At 52.1% G+C, this 18,706-nt stretch overlaps 1 protein-coding gene across 3 annotated transcripts in view; it reads right to left on the bottom strand.

Annotated features, from left to right (window-relative positions):
• CCM2 (CCM2 scaffold protein) overlaps positions 1-18,706 on the bottom strand; it is a 48,627-nt gene that overhangs the window by 14,349 nt on the left and 15,572 nt on the right. Inside the window, exon 1 of one of the 3 annotated variants that reach the window (XM_062568662.1) lies at positions 3,580-3,706. The exons of the other annotated variants lie outside the window; for them this stretch is intronic. Coding sequence (XP_062424646.1) covers positions 3,580-3,591 — 12 coding nt within the window. The 5' untranslated portion in view covers positions 3,592-3,706. Of the gene's footprint in view, positions 1-3,579; positions 3,707-18,706 lie in introns of those variants that run through there. 3 annotated transcript variants of the gene reach the window in all.

The following is an 18,706-nucleotide window of genomic DNA, read 5'->3' as shown; positions in this document are numbered from 1 at the left end:
CCATGGAGATGCCAAAGGACGCGCCGGGCCGAGCGCGGCCTTCGGCCTCCGCACGCCCGGCCGCGCCGCGCCGCCAGCTCCCTAACGGCCACGAGCCACGATACCGATACAGCTTAGCTCCAAACTCACAGCCCAGCCAAAGCCACCCCTGCGGCCAGACGGGACCTCGTTTGGGGGCTACGAACCCACAGTTGCACGATCGCCCGGTGAAACCCCCCCTTCCAGTGACGCGGCACAGGAACGCGAGTGTTGATAGGTGTCAGTTAACAAGACTGGTTTTTCTTCGCCCCAGAGCAATGATTTAGAATATTTCCAGTTAAGAACAAAACAGGGGACTGGCTTTTTTAAAATCCCCGGCCATGCCAGCCGCTGAGCGTCCCGGCGGCTTGCAGAGCCGAACAGAACCCGCTTGTTCTCCCGCCGCTGCCCTGGCACCGCGCTGCCCCTGACTTGTTTGTACCGAGGAAACGGTCGGAGCTGACTCACGGACGCGGCGCAAGAATCAGAGCCACGAGGCGGGATTTCACCGAACTGCTCGGCAGCGGGTGCTGCCTCCGCAGCCTGCGACGTGCTCCTTGCACGATCTGCTTTAGCTGGATTTTTTTAGTCCGTGCTCTCCACTGAGCAGCTAGCATAAAATCAGAGCAATCGAAACTGCAGTCAGAGGGCTAAAGGCAAAGAAACTCTATTAAAAAAGCCTGCACAAAGAGCAGGAAGCGGGAGAATACATCCGAATCTGCAGACAACGGCGCAGTCGTCAGATGCCTTGAACCTACACGTTAAAAACACGCGCTCGCAGTGGTGCAGTGTGGGACCTACCGGATTTTATAGCAGAACATACAGCTCTATGCACTTTCTTGGTCAATATAGTTTGGAGAAGGAATCTCGTCTACATATTTGACTGCTTTCACCCACGCATCTACCTTACTGTAACCGCCTCCACGGCCACAGAAAAGCACACACACGCAGCGGCTCCAGCGATCCCCAACAGACGGACGCTGCCGCCGGGATCCAGCAAGGGAGCCCAAGGCGGCAGCAGCGCTCCGAGGAAACGTGGCGGGGCCGGAAAGCATCAGCCGGCGTCCTCGCAGCCAGGCGACTTCGGGCACTCGAGGCCGTCCCAGGGCGCCGGGGGCATCGCCCGGCCGCGACCGCGCATCCGTCGGAGCGAGGCAACCGAGCTGCGCGCGCGGCCCGAGTGTCGCGGCGGGGGGGACTCGGGCACAGGACCACCCGCCTGAGAAAAGGGCTCTGTGGCTCCCAAACCAGCGAGTGCTGTTTCCAAAAACGTCTGAGCCGATTCCCAGCCCAGAGCGGGAGCTTGCGAGCCCCCGCGGCCGTCCAGCCGGCGGCAGCACGCGCACGCAGATTCCCAGCTATAGAGGGAGCATCGTCACCGTCCTTCTTCCCATGGCACAGGGCGGGCGGCTGCAGCCCCACGCAGTGCCCGAGAGGCTGCTGCAGAGGCTGAAGAGCGGTAGATACACACCAAGCTCTGCCTCAGCCTCTCCTACTGCTGAAGGACCAGCAGCGCGGATCAACGTCGTCATTTCTAAGTCGAGCAGCCTAGACAGACGTTTACGGAGAGGCGGATCCGGCGCTCGGGATCCACATCAGCAGCAACGTGCATCCTGCAGTCTCGAAGGGAAAGCAAGAGCTCCTCAGCTGCGGCAGCTCCAGGTTCGCGGCTCTGGCACAGCGCGCGCTCTCGGCTCTGGCTTCCCGTCCCACGGGCAGGCGCTGCCCATCCGAGGGCCTGGTGCCTTGGGGAGCCGTGAGTTCAGCGTGGCAGCAAGGTGGCCAGCAGCGAAGCTTTCTGCTTGGTCTTGGCCTTTCCTAACTTCAGTAAAAGGCAAACACTGGACTGTAAGATCTGCAGAGGCAGAAAGGATGCTCCGAAAGCTGAGCTGATTAAACGTAAACCCAAAGCACTCGCAGATCTCCTACTCCACAGAAAACAGTAACATACTTTGCAGCCTCAAACAGCCTCAAATGCCCCCCACCAACCTAGCCCCATCTCTTGCGACTGTCCATCCAGGTAGGACCTTCCCTTGGAAACCATGGTCACGATCAGCTGCTGGTGCATCTGAGCAGCTCGAGCCTTGCTGTAACACATGGTGCTGGTGGGGGAACACCACCCGCACGTGGTCTGCTTGCAGCAGCTTCCCGCCCAGCACCCGGGCAGCACTGTCTGCCTGCTTCCGACCAGCCCCAGACAACGTGAGCTTAAACCTCTTTTATCACTAATGCTTTTTATCTTCAATTGAGGCAGGCTGAGAGGACACGGCCAGATAGTTTCCCACAGCTCCGCCGACACGTGACACTTTTCTAAGTTCTTGAAGCCAGTCGTGTCCCCGAGCACCTGCCTATCATGTTTACCGATGCAAAAAGCCTGTGGCTAAAAGTGCTGAGCGGGACTGATAGCTTGGTTTCATTAGGCTTCTTTTCTCAATTTAGACAAGCATGAAAGATCTACAGGACAGAGAGATCAAAGAGCGACCAAAATGATTTGAAACATTAGACTAGGACTGCAAAAAGTTACAGAAAACCTCCTGTTTTAATACTATTTCCCAGCTCCCAGACTGAGCCAGGCACCGCAAGGACGTCAGGGACAGCCCTGCCCTGAAAAGCTTCCCTTCCACCAGGGTGTGCCGGGGCAGACAAAAATAGAGGGAGTTTATAGGACAAAAGGGACAGAAAAAACAGCTACACGATACTGTACCTGTCCTTGTTAACCAGCTCTGCTTTTACACCAGCAGGACCAGAGAGCAGCACTGCCAAGCACTGCAGGTTTTAAAGACGGTGCATCCCTCCTCCGGTAAGTCGGGCTCCGGAAGAGGAACGCCACCCCGCTGCGACACGAAATCCGCCCGGTGCCTAGCAAGGGGCTCGGTACAATCCCTCCTGAGAGCAGAAAACCCTGCAAGCACCCGGCCTCTTTGCCCGGTCCGGAGCGCAGCGCTCAAGCCCTGACTGCCGGAAGTGGTAAAACATGATGGACCGTACCAGGCTTCCCGTCACTTCTCTCTGGGGCAGCAAGACAAGAAGTCCAAGGACGCTATAAAAACCCTAATATGAGACTGTCCAAGACTAAACCTCAACTACTGTCGTACAAAGAATCTTTCAGAAATCAAAATCAGAAGCAGAGAGGCACAGAAAAGCGTCAGTGCCAGAGGTGCGTCCCGAACGGTCTCAGACGTGCCCTCTCCCAGGCTGGACGCCGACGGCTCCCGACGCGCTCTGCTTCCCTTTTCGTGACTGCACAGATCCAATCCACTCCACCAAAAGCGAACCAGAAGAAACTCCAGCTTTTCTCTCCTGACTTCCGGCAGCCCACCTCGAGCTAGGGGGACACTCCAGAACTGCCCTGGGTCCCAGCTCACCTGCGTGCCCTGGCTAGAGCTGGTTGCCTGGGCCTTCCAGGAAAACTGCAGATTCTCCTCAAAGCTGGAAACAGCCGAGATTCTGCAGTTTTGAGGGTCCAAATTCAAGTGCAGGCATAAAACAGCATGATCCAATGCAGAAAAACGACAAAGTGGCTTCCATAGTTCTCAGAGCCGATACAAACCCAACACCTACCTCGTTCTCCATGTAAGTACCGAGTTGGAGAGAGCAGAAGCAAAACTTGTTGGTGCAGGTCCTTCGGTGGCTCACCAAAGATAACCCCAGGTGAAAGAGAAGCTGCTACTCTGTTTTCAGGGACTCCTGAACCTCCCCAATCATGTCGAAGAGCTCGGCAAACCTCCTAGCTTTCACTCCTCTACAAGAAGATGTCCAGGAAGTGCAATAACCACAGTTTCCTCATGTTATACAAGCCTGCATGCAGTAACAGCAAAAAATAAAGCTGTTGGTAAGAACCAATAAGTTTTAAGAGAGGGGGAAAAGAAAAGAGAAGTGTTTATGGAGAGGCAGCTTCACTTTTATGTCTGCTCAGCAAGTAGGGCCATATTCATTCAACAAGGGCAACGTTCCCTTATGGGGTGAAGGACAAGGCGAGGTGACACACAGAAGCCCGACTAATTTCACTCAGCTCAACACCTTTCCCAGCTACCAGCCACATACGTCCCCACTAGCAGCACCCCTAAACCAATGCAAATCTGCCAGCACTCTTCGTTACTAGACTCCACGTTTGCAAATAGACACGCTAACGGTAGAAACGATCCCAAATCGCAGGGTGGGGGGCTACCTGGGGTTTCCCCTCCAACTTTTAGCTGTTTCGTAACTACTTTGTTCTTCAGGGTCTACTAAACTTATTGGGGCCTAGGGCTGTGCAGTTTTTTCAAGGCCTAAAATTCTAGTCCTTAAACTTCTTGTTCACATTAGAAAAGAAAAGCAAAAGAAAGACTGTCAGTCTTTGAAAAGGAGGTTAAGAGCTTCCTGCCTGACACAAGGCCTCCCAGATGGCACTCGGGGAAAGAGAGCCGCGTTCGGATGAGCCTTGCAGGGTTCAAACACAGGCTGAAGAGTCAGACTCAGAGGATTCATGAAAACAAGTTGCTAATTTCACAGACAGAGAATCAAATTAAAAAGCCAGAGTCAGTTATTTCCCCAATGAAATCCACCCGTTAGGCAGAGACAAAAAGAAGGTCAGCTACAGAAGAAGTGCTTGAAGGTCTGCCAGGTTCCCCTTGGTGCTTGTGCAGAGCAGAGTGGGCTTTAAACCAGCAAACTCCTCCTGTGGGCTTCCCACCGGGCAGCTCCCGCGACGGACAGCCGCCCATCAACAGCACTCTTAAAACAGGCAAAGCAGCTGATCGCTAGGGACTACCCAGCCCTAGCAGCCCAGTGAGATTATTTTTGCAAGCAAGTTTGCCAACCTTCCACCAGTAAGCAGCAGAGGACGTGAAAGCAGCCTAGACTCTTGCAGGAGACAGCTAGCCCCGAGTTTCTGACAAGTTAGTACGTTCTGGGAGATGGATCTCATTTCTCCTCGAAAGCCCTACAGCAAAGTCAGGTTCCTTCTTCTCGTTTGGCGACGAGCTGGCATGCTGCAACAGAAGTCAGGCGTCTGCCGCGCTGGGACGGGGAGCCAGGGCTCAGCCAACGTGACGCAGCTTGTTTCGAAAGGATCCGTGCATCCCTGCATCCCGGCTCCGATGCTGCCGGCCAGGGAAAGAGCCGGCGCTGGCAGTGCCGGGCGTGCTGCCCCGCGTGAGCAGCTGCCTCCAGCGAGCTCGCTGCAGCACATCACATCAGTCGGTGTTCAAACCCCTGCCCGTTTTAAAGGTAGGAACACGGTCGAGAAGCCCAAACGCACGAGGCCAGCGCAACCGAGCGCTCCGAGGAGTCCCGTAGCTCCGGGCAGAGCAAGGCACGTGCGGTCACCTCCTCCCCGTGCCTTCCGCTGCTGACACCGCGTTCAGAAACTGAACAGCAACCCAGTCTGCTTAACGGAGCATTTAGGACCTGACTAACCAAGAGAGAATCTCTCATTGATGGGCTTAGCCCACTAAGGCAGACCCGGAAACAGGCACAGGAGCAGGCAGGGGATCCTGCTCCATCAAGAACGGCGGCTGCGGTTAGGTTGCATTTTTTAAAAAAGACCCAGCTCACTTGACACACGCTCACGTAAGTGGAACTGGGAAGAGGAGACTGGCAAGCAGTCCAGGGGCATCAGAAATAGCCTGTGTTGGTGAGAAATGGGAATATATTATAAACAGCTTCTCCCAGTTTTCTGAGAGCACCCAGTCCAGCTGACAGAGCGCAGGCAGACGTCAAGGCTGCAGCGGTGACGGCCTCCTTCAGCTTCCTGAGTGGACGCCCAAGGCCAGCCCACCCCGGGAGCTCCAGCAATGCCCAAAGCAGGGGCTCAAGCCCTGCAGGGGCCCCGCTGGCGCGGCAGGGCTGGAGCCTGCCCGCAGAAGCAGCCCCCACACCCCTCTTCAGCACTGGCTCACGCCAAAGCAGAGGAAATGATCTACCTCTCTCCATTCCTGGAGACCTGCCACTGGTTAAGGAAGAAGGCTCAGATGCCAAAGCTGGTCCTCCGCAAGGAGCGCCAGCAGAGCTCGAGGAGAGCAGGGCACCCCACGCTCTCCTGGCCTGCGCTGCAGAAAGCTCTCGGTGTAACGAAGGGCCCAGGGGAGGCAGTTAAGCAAGCAGTAATCTCAAGTAAAGCAACCTCACCCATAATTAAACTTTCAAGGAGCAATTCAAGCAGGAGGCTCAATGCTCTCCTCCCCTCCAAAGCTCTGGAGGCCAATGGGAACAAGAGGCAAAACCAGTTTGCAACATCATTAGAGCCCACTGAAGGGTTTACAACATGCTGCACTTTCCCAGCATTTCACAACACAGATTTTGGAAAACGCTTTATTTGGTGTCCCATAGGAAGCAGCTCCCACCCTTCTGCATGTTTATTCTGGTGAAGTCTGGAACTAGAGCTACAGGAGGGAAACGTGAGACAGGACACACAGGTTTTATGAAAAACTCCTTGTTGGGCAGCAGAATTAGCTGGCAACTGCATTTCCCGCTGCAGTCCAGGCCCGACATCAGAGGGACACAGCAGGGCTCCTGAAAGACAGTCCAGGGGCAACCGGCAGCAGGACCGAGACCCTAACTACACAGGAAGGGCAGTCCAACATCACATTAAAACCATAATTACCGATGACGTACATCTTCCTCTCGTTCCTGGAAGAAAACCATGATCCTTTGGATGGGTTTGAGGGAGCAGCCTGTGCTTCATCTGACTTGGCTCTTCCCACAGCCCCCAGCCGTCCCCAGGTGAGCCCCCGGCCAGCCTCAGGCCCTGGCAGGCCCACAGCCTGTCTCCAGGTCCTGGCTCCCACGTGCCTTTGGAATTCCCGAGCAAGCTGTTTCTGGGAAAAGAGGAGGATTTACACTTCATCTCTTCCACTGTTGTTATGCACTCTCAAACATCAGCTGGGCATGCCTCATACGAGGGGCAGAGGGAGTTTCTCTATCCACTTGGGTGGCTTATCTAAAATGCAGATTTGCAAAGCTAATTCGCCCCCAGCACATCTGCATGGGGATTAGGGGAGCCCAGGCTAAATGCAGGAGCACGCAGGGCCTCACAGCACCGTTCCTGGCCAGCACGCTGCATGCTCCCCCACGAAAGCTTAGGCCCCAAATCCAGGTATCTTGCTCTTCAAGGGACAGGGTAACGTGAAACCAGAGTGCTTCCCAAGACAGCCACTGACAGCACACCAGGATCAGGCACAGCTTCTGGGCAGATTAGAAACGTATCTTTGAATGGACTGAAGATGTCAAGAATCAATTCAGTGCAGCCAAACACCTCTACAGTCTCAAAGGAATCACAGGATAAGACAGCACAGGTACAAGGAAGTCAACCAAGGCAAAAGGGGGCTCCTAGCCCTCTTACCATCAGCTGAGGAAGCCAGTAAGTGAAGGAAAGGACTACAGAAAGGACCTAAGAAGGAAGAGAAGCCACTGGAGTTGCCCATAATAACAAAATATGAAACCAGGCATGACAGTGTACACTTCACATTTTTAGAGAAGAGAGCTAATTGCTAATAAACAAACCAGCATCAACCTTCAGCAGGGTGATGCTGCAGAAACCAAGCCTATCAGCCCGGCTAGGAGCCGATGCTGCTCCGAGGGAGGAGGCCCCGTGCGAGAGCAGTGGCACTCCAGCAGAGGCTGACAGGACTGCGTACACGTTACAACCTGGGACGGACAGACAGATGAGTATGTACAGGGAAAATTGGGAGCCCCTGAAGTAAAAATCCACAGGTATAGCACTGCCAGAAGCAGGGTGGGGGGTTATTTATAGTCTTCAGCATGCTCCACGGAAGCTGAAGACAGCCTGGCTTTATGTGGATCTTCACATTTGCCATCATGGGGTCACGCTATGTCAACACGAAGAAAGCTGCAACCCATCTCCGGTACATCCTGATGAGGAGCGCCAGTCGGTGGTTCACTCCCAACCTGCTTCCTACTCCTTGGTGTGCTCACAGAAGGAAGCCTTACCAGCCTTGTTTTGCTCTGTGCGACTGAGGTGTCCACCGTTTCCAGGTGGCAAATTATTCACAAGCTCTCTCCAGCTCTTTGGGTTAGGGCAACCAAAAGTTGCTCAGACAATAAAACACAAGGTTTACGATTAACATGGCAGCTGCTCAAAAACCCATTTCAAGGCAGATGTGCTCCCACCAAGTGCTCTGCAGCCTCAGGAACATGCTGTGGCTGCAAACCTCGTAACTTGCAGCTCACTGCATTTTTCTATCTCATCTTTAACAGGCAGTTTGGTAAGGCAGCATTAAACATCTACGCACAGGGATGCTCTGCCAGCAGTCACCAAATCCAGGTCTGCACCAAGCTCATCCACAGCAGATCGCGGAAGGTGCCCCCTGGGGTTGCACACTGCCGCGCTGAGGAAAAGATCGTTAAGTACAGCTTAAGCCACCACAAACCAGCACTGCCACGAAAGACGATCTCCCCCCGCCCAGCATTCGGGAAGCCTCCACGCACACCGCCTCAGAGAGCTCGCTTCTGAAAAGCCACCCGCTCCGCTTGATTCACCGTTACGGGCTCAGCTCCCCAAGGCCACGCACGAGGGACAGGCGCTGCCCGCCGGCCCAACGGCGGGGGCAGCGCTGGGAGAAGGGCGAGCAGAGCAGCGCCTGCAGTAACACTGCTGCAAGCAGCTTCTCGCCATCGGCCTCCCCCTCCCAGCTCAGCTCTGGTTACACCAGGGCTTCAGGGGGGGGGTTTTAAGTGCACAGGCCACTGGACCGAGCAATCACAGAATTAGAGTTTGAGGCTGGCAGGGACCTCTGGAGACCACCATGCCCAACTTCTGCTCAAGCAGGTGCAGTTGGAACAGACTGAGTATCTCCAGGGATGATGCCTCCACAACCTCTTTGGGAACCTGTTCCAGTGTTTGACCATCCTTACAGTAAAAGTGTTTCTTCTGTTTAAACAGAATTTCTAAATTCCAGTTTGTGCCCACTGCCTTATCCTGTCACTGGGCACCACTGAGAAGAGTCTGGTTCTAGCCTCTGCACTTCTCCCATCAACACCTATTGACACACACTGAGAAGATCCCTCCCCAAGCCTTCTCTTCTCCAGGCTCAACAGGACCAGCTCTCTGACCCTCTCCATGTGAGAGGCTCCAGTCTTTTTTCATCATCTTTGTGGCTCTCTGTAGGACTCCCTCCAGCAGGCCCATGTCCTTCTTATCCTGGGGAGCCCAGTACTGGAACCAGCACTCCAGATGTGGCCTTACTACAGCTAAGCAAGGGGCAGGATCACCTCCCTTGACCTCCTGGCAAGGCTCTGTCTAATGTAGCCCAGGATGCTGTTGGTTGCCTTTGCCAGATGTCCACCAGGACCCCTAGATTCTTCTCTGCATAGCTAGATCAGACCTTTCCAAAGTGGATTACCACAACTCCACCCACCATGGACATCACAACTGCCCAGCCTGACCCAGTGAGCCCCAGTCCCCCAGCAAACTGGGCACATGTACCATGTGCAGCTGACACAACAGGGAGCCCTTGCAGGTGGTTTGCATCACATTTAGCTGCCACTTGAGCTTCTGATAGCTGATGAAACACCCCAGTCAGGGCTCCCCTCCTGGCAGGCCAGAACAGGACTCTAGAACCACAACTCCATGAGGAGAAGAGACCAAGCAACACAGACAGCAGCATGAAGCTCATCCCTGGAACAGCTGATGCCCTACGATCCCTCATGGCTGCTCAGGAAGATGTTACTGAACTAGAAGAAAAAAAGCAACACAGAAGTCCCAAGAGCAGGTACAGACATCCAAGCAGATGTGACCTCTTCTAGTTTATACTGTCCCTATAATTAGGTTTATTCCACTGCTCAGCAAAGCACCACATTTTGACTTGGCCAGTACTCAAGCTCTTCCCCAAAGCAGCAGCCTACAGATTTGAACTAACAGAGCAAGAGTCAAAGAGGCAATTGCTCCTGCCCTCACTACATGGCTGACCGAGTTGCTCAGGAGGCAGCTCTTGACTTCAGTTTACAACGCAAAGGCCTGAGCAAAAGCCAAACTCCACGATCCGCAAGCAGCTCAGCAATGCAGGCAGCAAGGCCAAACAGTTTCCCAACTGTTTAGCTAGCAGCAGCACCCAGCGGTCTCTGCCCCGGCTCTCGGATCAGAGCTATTACAGCATATTTCAGTATTGCTCAAGGAGCACGACCTTCCCCGATTATCTTTACATGATTAATTTCACAGTGGTGGTTTTGCCGGGGAATGCTGTTTGGATCAGGAGCACCGCTGCCACGCTCGTTATGAAAAGAGCTTGCAGCAGAACAAGCCGGTGCCGCAGCACTGCTGAGGGCACCGCTGAGCGCGTCATTCAGACGACACCACTACAAGGAAATACCAGGTGGAGAACTCGGCAGCTCTTCGAGAGTCACCGGGCCAGCTCGGGAGCCCTCTTCAAACACGCCGGATGGAGACTGAAAACCAGCCGTTAGATGTGTTCCACCCCCCTTGCTGCCTCCCCCTCAGCCCGCCGGCTGGGCTCGGAGCCGAGGGGGTGCTCAGGCCCCGGCACACCAGCTGCCGACGTCTTCCTTAAAGCCCTTCAGCCAAGGAGGGCTGCACGTTCCAAGCACCCCCGAGCGGTAAACTGGCATCATGGGGGCTTGTTCCTGGGCCATATCCGCTGTGCGGCTCGCGGGCGCAGCGGGATAAGGCTGTGTCGGCATTTGGTTTGAGAAACTGCAGACGAGTCAGCTCTGGGTTCATCGCTGGGACTTGACACGCCGGCATCTCTGCCCAAGAGCTGGTTTTGTTCGGTTAGCTGCTCTCCTCCCCACAACACTTTAGCATCCAGATATTTAAGTAAAACCATTCTTCAAGTAATTCCTCTTTGAAGTTAAGAGCTAAAAACTGCTTCTGATTTTTACCAGCATTAGCAAAATATTACAGAAAGGATTTTAAAGAGGGGCAGCTTTGGAAAACAATGCCAGCCAAGAAGTTCAAAACTAATCCAGCCCAGGACGCGCTGCCAAAAGCTGCTGAGAAGAAAGGTGATGCTTTGCAGTCCTGGATCCTGTTCATCCTCCCGACCTCTGTCAACTTTCATCCCTCTGCTAAACCAAAGAGTCAGAGCCACAAACCCTTTTCCCTCGACACTAAGCAGACATTAAGCCTAGATCTGCAACACACGCAACCAAACACACTGCACGGATTCTGCAGAGCATCTCCTGCTTTGCCTCACTGCCCAGTGTCAGCTCACTCATGCCAGGACTGAGAGGCTTGGTGCGAGGAATCTTAAAGGCAATCCACAGTTTCCTTCCCTCATATCCAGCAGGCTGGTCTAAAAGAGCAACATAAATTCAGAATGGTGTTTTAAAGGGTCTTAAACTACAGATTAAGTTAAATCTCACCACCAACCCTAGGCAAGGGAACAGGAACACAACATCCCGTGTTTTCCAGCCAGAGCAGAAAAAGCAGGCAGGTCTGCTCGCAGCTGTGAGGCCCTAAGTTCTGTTGAGGCTGGTAATTTACTTGAGCCAAATGATGTCGCTGCAAGAACATCTTTCAACACAAATGCCTTTCTCAGACAACACCCTACCACTGCATATTCTCAGGTTTGTACATTGAATAAGAAAACATATGGCAGGGTCCTCATGTAGTTTTGAAAGCACGCACTTGAGCAGATCCCAACCAGTGGGACCCAGTCTGAGGCAGAGAACAGAGCAAACTTCATCTCTGGGAGTATGTCATTTAGGCAAAGTAGTCCTCATTTCTCCTGCAGACTGCAGTTTCCTCATGGATGAGGACCTGCTTGGATCCATCACCCGAAAGCCTAGATCAGGCACCGAAGCCAAAGGAACAGTCACACAGGTAGGATGCAAGGGATCACTGGGGACCTTGCAGCTCTTCCTACATTTTGGTGAGCAGCCTTCTTAGAAAAGGCAACTTTCCCTCATGGATCAAGAAGGAAAGATCCTGGGAGCTGTGGAGCCAGTGGCCCTAGGCTTTGCATGGGACTGCATCTGTTTCATGTTGTTTCTCTAGTGCAAGGGCAAAATCTTACTGCAACCTGACCATCCTTAAGGGCAGTTCCAGCAGTCATCTCTGCTCTTCCTGATGAGGTGAACATCCGATCCCACTACCCAGTATGTTGGAGGTTGGGAGAAGATGGAATAAAGCTCACTTCCTTCAACAAGGAGGCTACAAATTCATTTTATAGGAAAGGCAGCAAAAGGCAATATGCAACCCTTGCATTTTAGTGCCAGGTAAAAATAGCTTTGTGCTCAGGAGAGCGTGAAAGGAAGGATTTTGTTCTAGGTTACCGTTCTTCCCCACCCCACCCTGTTGGCAGTTTTCCAGCTTAATCAGCAGACACTGCCTTAGTCATCCATCCCCTTCTAACTCTGACTGCTTTCTTCAGACCAAACCAGTGCATAGATCTCATTCGGCTGCCCCCCATGTAAGTGAGAGACCCTTTTGATCAGCTTAACTCCTGTAGGGAAGGCTTTTATAGTCATCTTACCACCCTGGCCAGCAGGCATCTGCTATGACAGCCACTCCAAGTCCTCTTGTGGTCCCACAAGACCTAGCTTCACCTCTGCTGGGCTGTACTGCTTGTGCCTAGAGGATCGTCTGGAGCAAGTGGACCCCGGGGCCTCTCGGCCTCTTCCCTGCCTCCAGCAGGGACAGGCACAACTTGCATGCACAGGGGTCAGCAGAGGCAGCAGCAGATTAGGAAATGAAGAATTCTTAGTTCAGTCAGACTATATTTGATTTCAAAGCTGTTCCCACAGACAAGCACATTATTAAACCCAAGTAATGCAGAAACATATGATTTCCTTAAAGAAAGTGAGCTAGCACCCAAGTCAGTTAAAAAAAAAAAAAAGACATGCTCAGGACTCGCACAACAGTTACACAAGAGCCCTTTACAAAACAAGGCTGAGCTCTGTGTTTTCCCATTTCAAGCTGCCTTGCCAGCTAAGCTGGGCTCCAGCTATGCTGACAGGATTTTCCTTTAAGGCAAGAGGAAAGGAATTTTCCCTGGCTATTTTTAGCAGTTTCTCCTCCTGAAGAGATTCCTGCGCTCCAGCTCAGACCTCCACCCACAGCTTTCATGTTCTGATGCAGATGGGAGCAAGGCTGAGCTGATGCATCTGGACAAACAAGCCAGAGGCAGAAACACATGGCAGGTCTTCCTCAAAGTTTGCAGAAACAGTTTTCAGCTGCTCCTCTGAGCAAGCAGCTGCAGGCTGACAGAGGAAGGCATCAGTACAGCCTCCTCCTGGGTTTGTTCCCTGCGGTAAGGTGAGCAGCACCTCTCGACCTCGGTGTCAGCACAGAGCACCCCGCATTGCGGCACAAGCGGCTCAGGCCTCCGACCCCATGAAACTACAGCTCACAGGTCTCAACCTCTAGCTGCCTCTTCTCCCATTTCACAAATCAGTCTGCAGGACTAGGTAGGGCTTGAGCCCTGTGGATGAGAAGAGGAGCTGAGCTGACTCTTGCCCAAACAGCCCAGAACTTCCACATTGGCACCGCTTCTCTGCTGTATCTTTTTTGGGGGGATCTGGCACATGCTCAAGTTGCAAGATGGCAGCAGTAGGAAATAGCCTGAGACCAGTATAAGCAACACCTAGGAAGAGCTGGCCAGAACAGGGTTTTCCAGGTGTTGCTGCAGTGCAAGTACTAGCTGGGCTTTTGATCTTTATTGACATTTGCAGAAAAATGTGGTAAGACCAGTTTATTTGCAGCCTTTCAGGAATTGGTATTTGGAGCACACTTTGGAGACAGAATTACTATACTATTTTTCCACATTTTCCAAGGGGTCCTGCCAAAAATTCGGAGATCAAAAAAGATGCCTGCTAAACTGTCTGAATGCCTGGAACCAAGAAAAGTAGAGTCCTTAAAACTAGAGTGCTAAAGCTGTCTGGCCACAGATGAGTCCATTAATTCCAGTTAGAGCCATATATTCCATTTTTGGCTGGGAGAAAGGAAATGCAAGATGACCAGTTATGCTGTGCTGCAGCCTGGCTCCAGTTGCCAAGCCGGATGGCAGATCCTTGGGATGCTTTGCCCTGTCCTTACCTTAAGGAGTACCGCAGCTGCACACAGGCGAGCAGGGAGACAGGAAGACAAGAACATTCACTCATCCTTCTCTTCCCCCTTTCACCAGTTTTTAGTGATGTGCTCTGCCATGATTTTCATCCTCTTGCTAGGTAGCTTCAGTTGATGCATTAAGTCATCTTCCATTCAGTATTATTAATGTAAGCTGCTTACAAGAGAAGTGTTTATGCCAAAGAGTAAACCTTCAGCTCTAGCATCCTTTTAGAAGGAACATGTGCAGAGGTGTAACTTCTGATTACATTGGATAGCTAAGATTTTGAACACTTGCCTGATTTCCAAATTCAGCCATTTGCTTCACATTTCCGAGAGGGTTTTTTTTTGTCCAAGAACAACCAACCAGGATCCTCCCCTAACTGCAGCTCCAAGAATCCCACTGAAGTTGGAGGCTCACACTAAGAAATCCCCAGAGCTGAGGCTGCCACACGCCCCTCCCCAACATACCAGAAGACTCAAGGCGCAGGCATTTGCCAGCAGAGCCAACTCAGGGAAGTCCCACTCAGCTCCCACCACTTCTGCGCCTCCCTTTAGTTGTGCCAGCACAACAGGTCATGCAGCCTTGTGGTGAACAAGATCATGGAAGCAACCATTTTCTTGTTAAATAGACTCCAAGAAGCACTCGAGGAAGCACGGTCTGAACCATCAGAGCTCCAGCCCTGCACAGACCACCCCTAGGCAAGGCAGCTGCATCCCTCCCCAACAAGCCTTCTTGGCCTGCCCCTTCCCTGCAAGGCTGGCACAGACCTTGCAAGGCCACAGAGCTGCTCTTTCACATTATGGGGCAAGGTTTCACTCCGCCAGTCCCAGAAAGAAGGAAGGAAAGCAGCTCCACACACAGAGCCTGGCAGCTCACGCTACATTTAGAGAACTGGTGATGCATTTGCTTCAGTGGAAGGAACTGCTAACACAGTCTCCCTGCTGAAGTTTTCCAGCTCAGAGCTTACCAAGCCATTCCCTGCACCACAGCAAAACTAGCTCAGTGACAACAGCACATACCATGACGGTGAGGGCCACGGTGCCTGGCAGGTTCCCATGCCACACGAGTCTGCAGCCCTTGCTCTCTTCTTTGTCTGCAGCCAGTGAAACACCCAGGGCTTGGTCAGCTTTAGTCAAGCAGAGCAATTTCCCAGACCCTCCCACTGCTTATTAAAGAAGAAAGGGAAAAGCCGTTCTCAGGAACTGTCCATCCCAGGCACCGTTTTAAATCCCCCAAGAATCTCAGACAGGAGCTGACTGCAGAGATAAAGGCCAGCTCCACCCTGACAGCAGGGAGGGAAAAAAAGGCAGAAGGTGCTGCCGGACCCCGCCGGCTCCGCGCCTGCCTCCCACCGCAAGCAGGACCGGGCTCGCTCCAGGATGGAGCTGGGGTGAGCTCTACTCCTCCGCTGTGTTAAGTCCAGTTCAGTGCTGGTACTTGCAAGGGCAAGGACGATGCCAAGTGGCCACTGAAATGTGATCTCCTGGGCAGGTTTGCAGCTCACAGGCCTTCCCCTGCTTTTGTTCTGCAATCAAAGGTCGCACCAGCAGCACAACAGGGAACTGCTTAGGAAGGTGTCCCGCGGCACAGGATGAAAACCAAGCTAGGGAACACAGCCTGGATGAAACTTCCCAGCAAGCCTGGCTAGATCAGTACGATTACTCACAATCCTCAGTCCACCAGAGTGGGAAAACATATAAACAGACTCTTGCAGAGATCTGTCAGCACCAGCCAACACTTCAGTACAACTGCTCCCGTGAGCCCACACACGTCATCTTGCTTTCCGCTCTTCTCAGGACCCTCCAAAGGAAATGCTGTTGCAGTAACAATTTTGAGGAGGGGGAGTCCTGCTAGACCACAGTTCCCAGCCCAGCTGCCTCTTCCAAGCATCGGAAGCAGATGTCAGGGCCACCAACGCTGACAAGATCAATACCCCAGCTCCAGGAGGTAGCTGGCTCCCCCAAAAGATCCAGTGGAGTCAGGCAGCAAGACTGAGTGCACAGAGACCCTGTCTGAACCATGGCACCAGGGCACAGGTGAACAGACATCAGGCAATTACAGACAAGGTAAAGTTGTGATTTACCTGCATTTCTCATTTAAGGTCTCTTCACAGTTAGAGGCAACCCAAGACCCCAGTAAAGCAGAGCTTTGGCTCTGGAGAAACTGAAGAAAGATAGTTTGGTGCCTAAAAATGGAGCAGCTTTCTGGCATCTTTCTGACTGCCAACAGGGGGAATTTATGTTGCAAGAGTTTGCTGGCAGAGTTTGAGCCACAGATAAACACAGAAGTGAAGCTATTGGAAGAGGTCCACCTGACTGCAGACTTCACCATTGAAAGCAGCAGCTTTTAGACAGGTTTGCAGGACTGATGTTACTGGCCTAGACAGTCAAAATTGCCTGGCTGAGGGCAGCACACAAAGTTTGTAAAATTTGTCCTGAGCTATGCTTGTAAAGCACACGTTACTTGCTTTTAGCTGCTGTAACTTCATCCTACAACTCAAGATCGACACAAGGCTTTATATTCTTGCCCAGTCTGAGACAAAAGCCACACAGTTCTTCATTAGTGTAACCAGGAGACTGCTCAACCTTTGAGGCAGCATACAAAACAAGCACATGGCAATGTCAAACACTTCAAGCCCCCAAAAGACAAGGCGGCATGGGAAGGAAAGGAAGCAGCAGCCACAGGAACATCTAAGCTCCATGTGCTTGACCAAGTTGGAGGCCAACCTTGAGCACATCCACTTTAGTTACTGCCTTTCAGAAAACTATTCCAATTCTTTGCATGCTTAAGAAGTGAAGGCGAAATCCCCAGATCTGCAGTCATGTAGTTTATGACTGTCTTGAGGATTGTCTCACAGGAAAATAACCTCTGAATTGACTCAGTCTAGACATACGTTGACTGACGTGTTTTTGTCTTGACTATCAGGTAAAGAATCTCAGGAGGTTTTTGGCAGTCAAAAGCAGGTCTGGTTTGTTTTAGCACATTCCCTGGGACTCCAGCATTTAGAAACAGGAGCCAAAAATCCATGGATTAAGAATGAATGTTTGCAGCTTGAGCACCTTAAAGTGTTTCTTTCCTTCTCAAGACATAAAGTGTCTAGATCGCAGTGCTGAGGGCACTGAGGAGCCACCTCCTCCTGGGCCTTAAAAACAGAGTGCAACAGGGATGCCAACCTCTTTGGGTGCAAGAGGGCTGCTGGAAGCCTCCCCTCCTGCCTGAGATACCCTGGGATTACTCAACTTTAAGTTCCTCAAATTGAGGATGCCATGGAAGATCTTTTGAACTCCAGAGAAAAAGCTGCCTACGAACTACTGCTTTTAACACTATCCCTAGCACAGTAGGGTTGGAAACTTTATATATTCTTACACAGAAACACTTAGAGAAAAGGTAGTTCGAGATGGCTATGCAGTGAAAGACAGGCCTAGAGTCAGGCAATGCTAAGTTCACTGCAAGCCAGCCTTCACCTGGCTGCTCAGAAGTACACATCAGGCAGAGGTCACAGCCCACTGCCATGCAACAGCTGCAGGAGATTAAGCAGCTTTTTCACATCGGTGTCTCTTAAGGAAGCCCAGAGAGTGCCAAATGCACTGTTTCCTAAAGTCAGGCTATGGATATTCCTTCCTAGTTTCTCTAATAAGCACTTACGCAAAATACTATAACAGCAATCAGTAAAACATTTTGCTCTAGAGCCCATCATTTTAATCAGCACACTAATCAACCCTGTCCTGCTGAGAAGACAGGCCAAAGCCAGCTGGGGTAGGCTCTCACAGGCTGTCCCAGCTATATGGATTTCTGCAGGGTTTCCATTCTCTTTTAATACCTGCATAACTTCAGAAGCAGCTATGCAGGATGCAGCGATCTTTGCTGCCAGCAGCCCACTCGCAAACAAGCTCTCCTGAGCATGGCTCAGGCCTCGGGGAACACGCAGGGTCTACAGAAAGCCTCAGGACGTCCTAGCCAAATACCACACTGAGACAGTCACTCAAAATTCACAGCACCTCCAGCTCAGTAGAGGCAGCTAACGTGGGGTAACTTAAAGTAGTCATTGCTGAGCTATGTGGACACAAACTATTTTCAAATACCCCAATATCTCCTCTTAAAACTAACCTCCCCCTGCGCATAATGATCTCAACCAGCAGTATTTTCCAGGAACTAAGCCAGCTGAAAATGCAGTGGAACTGAGCACCATCCTGCACAGGTCCTGCAAGGACAGGAACATCTCCCAGGGTGACATCCACCTCCTTGTGAGCAGAGGCCAGAATTGCTCCCTTAAATCCGAGGCTGTTCCAGCTGCCGGGGCAAGTTCATCTTGTTTTCAAGACTTCCAAAAGCTCGCAGCATGCCTGCGTCCACACAGCCAGGCGCTCCTGTTGCGCTTGAGGCAGACAGCTTCCCTCTATAGGTGGAAACAAGCAGTCCAGACAGATGGTGTTTTTTTTCCAGCAGTAAAAACAAGAAAATAGCTTTTACCCACAAGGAGGCACCTCAGTCTTTTCTCTCATGTCACAGGCCCAAGATCCCATGGCATCTTGGAGGACAACTAGCAAATTTAAGTTGCACAAGTGTTTTTCAAGTGTCCACTTCGTATGCGGGTCCTTCAGCACCGCTGGGCTGTCTGGAGTTTCCAGGGAGGTGCACTGCTGCCAAACTTGACAGTATTTTAAGCTATTGCTTTAGAAGGT

The sequence above is a fragment of the Rhea pennata genome, chromosome 2 (assembly GCF_028389875.1).
Source record: "Rhea pennata isolate bPtePen1 chromosome 2, bPtePen1.pri, whole genome shotgun sequence".
Lineage (NCBI taxonomy): Eukaryota > Metazoa > Chordata > Aves > Rheiformes > Rheidae > Rhea > Rhea pennata.
The sequence above is the reverse complement of the archived record's forward strand: the minus strand, read 5'-3'. Positions and strand labels throughout refer to the sequence as shown.